Raw genomic sequence first — 10567 nt, 5'->3', positions numbered from 1 at the left:
ATGTATAACATAAAATTTAAGAGTAAGTAGATGTATAACTGGCAACTATATTATGATAATTTTAAATAACGAACAAAAAATCTGGTAGTTTGTTATAATTTTATTATAATATTATCTACTCACATGTGTGTCTATTTGTATAATATAATAATAATATATTAAAATGCATTGCATAGCTTAGCTTAATGTCCATTGTATATTAGCTTTTTAACCTCGTTAACAATATTTTGCTCTAGCAAAATAAAGTAACGATAGTGAAAAAAAATAAGCAATAACTACATTTTTTTATTTGACTAGATTTATTGAAATTTGAAGGCCTATATGTAGGTAGAATGTTATTACAACATTCTGATTTACAACTGTTCCTCGATCTTTATGAGCTCTTTTATACCGTCATTCATTTCCTTAACAGCTTGATATTCAGTCAAACCCATTCTTCTCTTGTTTGAAATATCATATATTCCGCCTTCTGCGTCTGTATGTTCTCCACGAGTACCTCTAACCTAAAGATGAAATATTATTTTGAATATATATTCTACTATTATTTATCTTAGATTTAATTAATATTGTTATAGTAATAATATTTTCCTCAGTGAGCATAATCGGGTAATAAGTGTTAATAATATATTAAAACCAACTACCCAGTCCCCGTTTAGAATACTATGATGTACCTAGTCCAAATATTAATAAAAAAATCAATGTATGTATTAAATTGTAGCTTAATAGTTGCTATATTTAAGGAAGATAAACGTATTTTTTATGATGTTACATAATTGATTGCGAATACTTAATGTAATGGTTACATGTATGGAAAATATATATTTACTGCACAGACATTAATGTGAAGTATAGAAAACATAATAATATGTGCATAAAAAAGTGGACAATAAGTATAGGTAACCGGCAACCGCTCTGCTGTTACAGTACCAAAATCCTAAAAATTCTAACCTATAAATACGTAATGAACGTATCGAATTTTAATTCAATGATAAATGTATAAATAATTTAATCATTGCGTACGAAAAATAATTATTTAGAGAGAAGACGATATATCAGCCTATATAACTAAGTAATTTCATGACATACTAAACATTAAGTTACAAATACTATTATTCTAATGTGTAACTTATATCATTACTTGAAGATTATATTTTCCTGCAATTTCTTCCAATTTAGCTTTGTCCGCAGCTAATTTGGGCAGCTGAATATGAACTGATGCACGAATAGTTGTCCCCAAGTTTGTTGGGCAGAATGTTAAAAAGCCCAAACGGTTGTGATGTGAAAACGGAAGTCTTTTTTCCACATCGTTCACTGCTGTGACGAGTCTTGTGTATACCTGAGAACAATAATAGACACGTTTAATAACTAAATAACTATGCAATTTAAAAATTGTATAACAACTAAATAACCTCTCCCAAGTTTCCTCCTTGTTGCATCGATATGAGTCTTAAATGATCTTCCTCATTGCACCAAACAAGGAACGTCTTGTTCTCATTGTGGAATATACCACGACCAGTTGGCCAGAATCGCGAAGCGTTAGCAGCCTATGTTAACATCAATAATATTATAATTAATAGGTATTATATAAATATATAATAATATCTGATTAACATTATATGGAATTGTATGTAAGTTATTTATGAGTTTACCTTTCGCATAGTAATACAACAATGCAAAGTTTTAGGCTTTTTTTTTTTAATTAAAATGTGGATAATACCTATAATAGTAGAATGACTTATAATTTAAAACAAAAATGTTAGAGTTAGAAATAATATGTTATGTGCCAAAATTGCATAATTAATAAAATTTATATTTAAGATTCGTTGACTAAAATAATATAAAAACGCTTAGTATGCATTAACCCTCTGACCCACCCCCCTCTTATGATACAGAGCATATTGTTGTAATACAGATTATCTCAAGATGAAAATATATGAACGACTATTTGTCTTATTTTAAATATTATTTCAATATACTGGAAAATCATTTAATAATTTTGAATGATATTATTATAAATACACAAATATTCATTGAAATCTATATGTAAATAATATTCACAAATTAAGATGTGTTCGGATTGCCAAAATAATCCTGTTATACCTATTATGTTTGATATTATGCTTACACGTAGTTAATTAGAATACAAAATAATCAACAATCATATAAATATTATATTTAAAATAAATTGTCGTATTAATAAATATAAACAATTATTTTATATTATATTATAACGCGATTGTACTATTATTGACTATTGTAAGTTATAACTTATAAAAGCGAGGTTTACAAATAAACGTATTAAAGGAGTAAAATATAGGCAATTTTACATACACATTGTATTTTTCATACACATTTTGAGCTGTACGAGCATATTTTTATGCATCAAAATGTAATAACTATTAGTCAGCGAGTGTTTTAAAATGTTCAATGTTTAAAGAATTATAAGTTTATTACATTCAATGTAAAACGTGAACACTATCATGCTAACGGTTAGCAGCTAACCAAATATTAAGATACTTTTCACAAACATTTAAAAATACAAATTTGTATTTTATTTTTTTAAATTGTAATTAGTAGATGTAATATCATGTACCTATAACCTAATTTGTTATACTAAATCGTCAAAATTTAAGTTTAATTCGTTGATTCGATATTATTGACACTGATATTCCTATTACATTACTTTATAATAAAATAGATAATATTATATACCAATTATCTCTTTTTCTTTTTCGGTAATCAAACCATATTTTCCAAACAGTATAATAAAAATAAATAAAGGAAACTGCGTATACATTTTTAAAGTATAAGCAAAATAAATTGCAAATCTATATATTGTAAAATTATTATGATCATTACATATCAAAACAAACGAATTATATTGTGTTCTAATATTTAGACAGAACACGGCAAATAGGTTTGTATCATTGTATCAAACAATTGTTTATTAAATATATGAAAATGTGTTAAATTGTTTTAAATCTGATTAAGTTTAATCATTAATTATTTATAATACGAACCAATATTATTTGTTTATATTCGAAATTTATGATAGTACCTATACATATAGTCTTATAAATGCCTAAATTTGTATGTATACGATGTACCTTTGAAAATCATTACATATATCATATTTATCATATCTTGTATATTTTCCTATTATACCGAATGTGCTAAATATCTATAAATAATTAACAGCACGCACCTGTAAAAATCGGTCCCCTTCCTTAAATAGAAAATGGTCATCGATTAATTTCTGCTGTACATCTTTGGACATGCCAGTTAAGGGATAAAACTCTCCTTTCAATTCGCCGCAGAGTCCCGTGAGCGTAGAAGAAACCTTATCCTCTATCTCCTTGTACTGCTGTTCGGTCAATAGTGGATTAAACGGATAGCCTTCTAGTGAACGACCGCAACGTACCCTCGTGGAAATAATGTACTTGCACTGTCGATAAATCACGAAATTTTTAATTTTTAATTTATATTTGTTGGTGAAATATTACTTCTGGGTCCAGGTCACCAAGTGTGGTCACGTCACCCCAATTTTTGGCGGGATGTTTATCCGTAGATTTGAATCCTTTATGATAGTCCTCAATTATGGGATCGAAAATTGGCGCAAACACTGTATACGCATCAGCGTCAGGAGCATAAATTCCAACTCCAGAATCATGGTTTTCAAATCCTTAAATATATAGGTAAAATCAAGTAAAAATAATAATTAATTTACCTAAAACAGCGGAAAATAATAAATAATAGTTCTGAAATAATAATAATATTTTTATCATTATTAAAAAAAATATATCGAACATAGTATTATAATTATAAACTTGGTCCCTGCGAATAAAATATCTATTTATGTATTTATATCGTTAAAATACTCTTTCTTTGTATATATTTTGCATGAATTTTTTTTAAATCTGTTTATTTATTGTTTAGTTACGTTAGAGTACTTAAAGTACCATTTTTAAGTCGCATAATATATTACCTACTTTGTATTATATTATTTAATATGATGTATAAGCCATAATGAATTTATTATTTATTCATTTTATTTATAGCAATTATTTACCTAAATATTCTTTTTAAAAGAAATTTATAATTTTTTCTTATTAAATTGTCGAATAAATAAAATATTATTATTATTATTATCTTGTTATTTTTGTCAACAAAATATTCAATTAAAACTTTTCATTTTTGTAATAAAAACAAGTGCCTCTAAATAATAATTCAAAAATAAAAATAAAAAAATATTTATTTGCACAGCGAATAAGGCAGTAACTCAATTTTTACAACTTTTCAGAAGCAAAATAAGCCTTGAATTCCGATTCTTATTTTTTGTTATTTTATTGAAACATGAACACAATCTTATTTGTGTAGAACCAAACATGGCTTGATATCAATTTCACTAAAATTTGGTTTTTCCTGGATTTTCTGTGAGTTACTTCCTTTTTGAAAAGATGGTAACTCAACTTACCGCCATTTTTGTAGTTAAAATATGTCCAATATAAAGCAGTAACCCATCCTTTATTAATAAAAACAAAACACACAAAATCTTTTTAAACCTTGAAAGTATAAAATACAATAGTAATTAAGAATAACAATAGGAATCCTGCATTGTGAAATTAAAATTAAAATCTTTTTAACATTTAAAATGTAAAGTGTAATAGTAATTAATAACAAAAGGAACTTTTAATAAATATTTAAGTAATTTTATCCTACTTTGTAAACAATTTTTTAACATTTAAAATACAACATTAACATAATTGTAGTAGTTAATAACAACAATAACCTTTAATACATTTTTTTACAAAACTACTTCTTTTATATCTTGAGCCATGATAATTTTCATAAACTTAAATAGACAAGTTAAAATTGTATTAAAACCTCTATTAACTATTATACCCTTTGATTGATGCCACCCAAAAAAATATCTATGTTTCTTTCAATATCAAAAATAGTAAAATTGTAGGTTTGTAATAAAAACTGCTAATATCGCCATGTGTTTAGAACTTTTTCAAGACAAACCCAACCTAACAAAATTCTTCGTCAGCATTCTTTTTTCCCCTATCAATAGTTGTATTTTGAATATACTCACTATACGAATCTTTTTTTCTCGTTTTGATCTGCAATATGGAGCATCTTGTACCTCTAACAAACGTTATTTAAATTTTTTTTGGCTTAGTAAGACTAAAATTATACTTATTAAATACGAATATATCTGTATAATGTCATAAGGTTGTATTTTTTGTTTTATTAGTAACATTCTTATTCAAAATACATTCTTGGAACAACCTATGCATCTTTACTATAGACAAAGTACTTTTTAAGTATTGTTTATTGGTTTTTTTTTCTGTTATAGTGTGATATTCTATTACTGGAAAATTATTTATGATATGTTCATGGACAATATTATTTAACTCATTTTAAATTTTGTTTGGTCGGATTTTATGTTTACCTCGACTATCAAGTAAAATAGGAGGTTTATTATATGTACATTATTGATAATCAAAATATTAGCACATAATAGATTAATCTAGAATCTAAATAATAAAATAATATTATTAGGCAAGGATATTTTATTATTTTACATGTAATTACTTCCCAAAAAAAAAAAATATATTTCAAAGAAAAAAGTATAAACTCAATTTACTTATATCTTCGACAGTAAAATTTACTTTAGAAAAATTTAATTCAAGTTGCTTCTTTTTTCGTGGGACTTCACTAATTACCATATATTTTTAAATTTATTTTTATGGTGTTCAAAACATGGAACAGATTCTTTTGTTTGCGTAGAAGATGGCGCGAATAAAATTATATTACAAAATAACAGTAACTCGATTTCACATTTTCTTTTTTTTTGCACACGTTAGGTCACCTATTAGCTAGGTGACCTCAAATTCGTAGACTACGATAAATTCAAACCATCAATCGGTACTTTGAAAATTAGATTATCTTTCCTAAATATATAGTGACTGCTGACTTGTTCGTGCGAGGGCATTTAATATTATAGAACACCACTACCACATTGGATTCAAAACACAATTACGCACACTAATGATAATAAATAATATACCTACTATTATAAGTGAATAATTTAGTTTTCACACAAACACTCAGTGCAGTGGCATAACGCGGGTAAGGTAAAATGAGTGATTAAATATACATGAGCCGCTTATTAATCATTATTTTTAGACAACTGAAGAAAATATGTTATGTATCGGTACCTTGTTTTTTCAAAGTTCAAACAATTAATAAAAGAAAAAAAAGAATATAAAAAAAACTGTAGATATACTTGACTGCATACGCTTTTTGTACTTCGTCTACATCTATTGTTGCCTACCTTCATCTTACAAGTTTTGAGTTTATAACTTATTTTAAAATAAAGATGTATTCAAACTCATTTAATATAATATACAACATTAATCTCTGTTTAACATTCAATAATCCTTTTAAATTAGTTTAATCTTAATTTATAACTAATTATAATAAGTAACGAAAATGTATACATAGTGCTGACCTTGAAGATTAATGCAGGTAAGTGTTGCGATGGACGGGAGGAGGTTTTGGTTAGCGCAGTGATGCTGAATTCAGAATCCGGGATATTGATCCTGGGGGCGTCAAGCAGTCTAGCTCGAATTCCCAGTGACCTATATTTTAACTCGCGACATCCCCGACAACAAAAAAAAGTGTATAAACGTGCCCGGAGAGTGCCGACAATGAAAACGTTGTTATGCGCTTTATTTACTTGTGTCATTAATCATTGTTGGAAGAGAATATTATTTTGAAATTTTTTTTTCATTTTCTCTAGTGACAGGGGCGTTGCCAAAACGGTGTCTAAAGGATACGTGATTGACAGCAAATGTTCTAAATATAATCGAGAAACTGAAATACGTCAAACGCAAAAAAAAATATTAAATTTAATTTTAAACGACTATTAGTACTTACTCCAATTTGTAAAAACAATATTAATTAAAAATTATAACCTGTAAATGTTTTTCATGAAATAAAATAAGAATACTCATAATTCGTACTATAATACGTGAATTAGACTATTGTATTAATTAATTTAATAGTTGTTCAAATTAAACTAAAAATCAATAACTAATATACCTATTTATTGTGCAATCACATTTTTTACCAATCTTTGAATGACTACTAGAATGTACTAGACTACATCTTTTGATTATTTTACGATTTAGTTAAAAAATATGTTTTTTTGTTATTAGAAAAATAAAATGTATAATTTGTTTATAGAACTATAATATGTAATAAATGTAATAAAGATAAAAAGCCAATATGACTTGATCAAAAGGATGTCGACTAATACTACTTCGAACAAAAATAAATGAAACTAAAAATATATATATTTAAAAATCGCCAGGCATATTATAATAGAATATAGAAATTTTTAACCAAATCTTAAAACGTAAGATAACTATTTACTTTAGTTGAATAGTTAGTACCTAGTTAGATACCTAACTAATACAATAAAGTAAAGGTAGTTAACACATAATTTTTCATTTTAATTAAAATTAATAACTGCAATATAATAGTTGAAATAAGTGCTATATGATATGTTTTGATAAATAATGATATTTGAAACATTTATTTTAAATTACATTGGTGTGTAAACTATATTCTATATTTATATACCATTTTGAACAATTTCTAAAATTAAATATAATTTATTAATTGTTGTAATACCTAAAGTACTACTTTTTAAAATAATTTAACTTGAAGTTTATTTTTAATTTTTCTTATTGTATTTTGATATATTAAAGTGTTTTATGTTTTATAGTTGTGGATTATTTATTATTTATTTCAAACTATTATTTGTGTAGATATTCATCATAACTATACGATTGTACTGTATTTTCAGATATAATACAAATATATTCAAATTTCCATTTTTTTAATGATTAACTTTTTGTACATTAATCTCGTAACTTCAATACCATATAAGATATGACGATTATTAAATAATTTTAAATTTTTAAATGCAGTTTATTTTTACTATGTAGTTACAAATACCTAGTTGATAATATTATAAAGATGTTATATATTTAATTTATTATGTTGAGCATAGGCTTACCAGATTGCACACAATCCAAAAGTGTGGATCCGAATTTTGTCTTTTTGTTCTTTAAGTCATCTAGTACCTCTTTTGTCAAATATTTCTTTAGCAAAGATTTGCTATCAGAAGAGTATAGCGAACACCACCCTTCTTCCAATTTGGCTAATACTGCGGGATCCATGTTGATGAATAAAGACAAAAATCTAAATTTTTTAATAAATTAAAAAATAGCAGTTCTTTGTATTAAATTTGACGAGTAGTTTCAATTTTCAAGCAAATATTTACAAACTACAATGAAATATATTTGTTATCTATTAGCTATATAAATATCAATTAATCTTTTTAGAAATCTAAATTGAAAATACATTAATTTCCTTAAAATATGACACAATTTTTCAAGTAAAAATACTAAATAGAATATACGAGTATATTGTTATTTATTTCATATTTGTAACACAAATTATTTATTTAAATAAGACTTTTATCGTATTATTTTAAAATACAATTATGAATGGAGAATTATATTTTATTACCAATATTTTTCATCAATATATATATTATATACTATTCAAATTTTTATATATTAGTAAAAGTACTGAAATATTGTTTTAATATTAAGCTTTTAAATCAAACACGCATCTTGATTCTTAGCTTAATATACCTACTTTAATTCATTTTAAAGATCTATTAATCTTCTCAAATTTACTAATTTTAAATAACAAGTATTTTACCATAAAAATAATTTTAGAATTATTTTAAAATTATTTTTATAAATTCGATTAAATAAATAAACTATAATGTTCATTTATATTTTACCCATATAAACATATATAGACTTAATTACCTATTTAAACTTACTTACTAAAAAAAGTTTTGTCTTTTGTTGGTTTCTTAATTATATTTTATTTAAATAAAATGGTATATTAAGTATATTTGTCATCATAAATAAAAACGGAAAATTAAAAGCACTATGGTAACAATAATGATGAATAATAAATATAATAGTAAAATAATAATAAAAAATAAATTATCGTATTACCTACTGTTATAGTGGTCAATGTATAGATTTTCAATAAAGTCTTATATTGAAACAGTGAAAAGTTTTTTTTAACTATTTCTAATTATAAATATAAGGGGTATGACGTATAAATATGTATGATCATAATTTACTGTAAATTAATTTTTAAATAATGTCCCATTATTTATCTTAGTAAAATATTACAATTCAATAATTTAAATCAATTATTGTATTTAAAAACATTTAAATTTAAAATAATTTAAATTTAAAAAATATATAAACTGAATTCCTTTAAATACTTTACAGGGTTAATTAAAAAAAAATTCTACGTAATTACAATATTTCTGAGTATAGTTGAACTGCCTGCTAAATTAGTGATCCAAATTATATAAATTAATTTAGAGTGAAACGTATACTAAACAATATTAAAATCAAAATAAATAGTTAATAACTAGGTAATGTCTTATTAAATTTTTTACTTACGTCTTCTTTAGATTTTTAAATATAGTAGCAAATTCGTAACACTCGCTCAGGTGAAGTGTACCGTAAGCGATATATTTTGATATTGGGGAGCTTTATCGCCGCTAACAGACCTGCGGCCTTTAGTTTCCTCCCGACCAACTCTGGCAAAGCCATGCGCTTTACGCAGCGCTCACATCTAGGCGTAAATTATCGATACCAAATTGTGTTTTATTATGACAATATAAATGACAATACCACCTATATTTAATATTAAACATTTTTTTTATAATACATTTTAAATAGTTAAATTTATGATGACATTTTTAATACAATCAATTAGATATTCGACTCCAATATTTTGAATATTATAAATTTATATTTAGATTATTATTTCTATCAACAATGATGATTCTACTTTCCTATAGATAAGTAATTGAATTGATTTTATATGGTGTGTATGAACTATGAAGTAAATATTATACAAAGTGAGTAAACTATAAATTTATAATAATTAATATAATTTTTTTTATTCACGATGACAGATAATATTTTTCTACATTCTATTGGTTAGTTTTACGATCTTAATTGTTTTTTAAAGAATTTGATAGTAGTTACCTATATTGTAACATGATATTTATAAGATACAAAGATACTGATCGATTATTACATGTTTATGTTTTAAAATTAAAATAACTTAAGTTGTAAAGATTCCAGTAGGTATAGAAAATTATAGTATATCCACTAACGTCTAAAATCGAAATAACCGTGAAACTTTGTAAACTTGACATAATATACTCAATATTATGCATATTACATTGAAACACACTCAAAATAAATTATTTATTCTTATTAATAACGTTAAATTTCGATAAAATAAATTACATTAATCGAGTAAAATATTTTAAGACGTATGTATCTAATTTATGCAGTCAAACAATTATGTCATAATCTTTTAAAATAATTATTTACAATATAAATTATTGTCACTTACAGCGCTTACGTTACAAATGTTA

The 10567-nt window shown here is 24.7% G+C and overlaps 1 protein-coding gene across 1 annotated transcript; it reads right to left on the bottom strand.

Moving 5' to 3' along the window:
- Positions 1 to 80: 80 nt before the first annotated feature.
- On the bottom strand, positions 81 to 9734 carry LOC132923559 (arginine kinase). Its single transcript, XM_060987580.1, has 7 exons — positions 9576 to 9734; positions 8093 to 8277; positions 3504 to 3682; positions 3206 to 3445; positions 1410 to 1544; positions 1139 to 1336; positions 81 to 503 (listed from the first exon to the last, which is right to left on the bottom strand). Exons 2-7 carry the CDS (start codon positions 8253 to 8255, stop codon positions 354 to 356), a joined length of 1065 nt encoding a protein of 354 aa, XP_060843563.1. The 5' UTR covers positions 8256 to 8277; positions 9576 to 9734; the 3' UTR covers positions 81 to 353.
- Between the last annotated feature and the right edge of the window lie 833 nt (positions 9735 to 10567).

Source organism: Rhopalosiphum padi, chromosome 1 (genome assembly GCF_020882245.1).
Source record: "Rhopalosiphum padi isolate XX-2018 chromosome 1, ASM2088224v1, whole genome shotgun sequence".
Taxonomy (NCBI): domain Eukaryota; kingdom Metazoa; phylum Arthropoda; class Insecta; order Hemiptera; family Aphididae; genus Rhopalosiphum; species Rhopalosiphum padi.
This window is presented reverse-complemented; position numbering and strand designations above follow the sequence as displayed.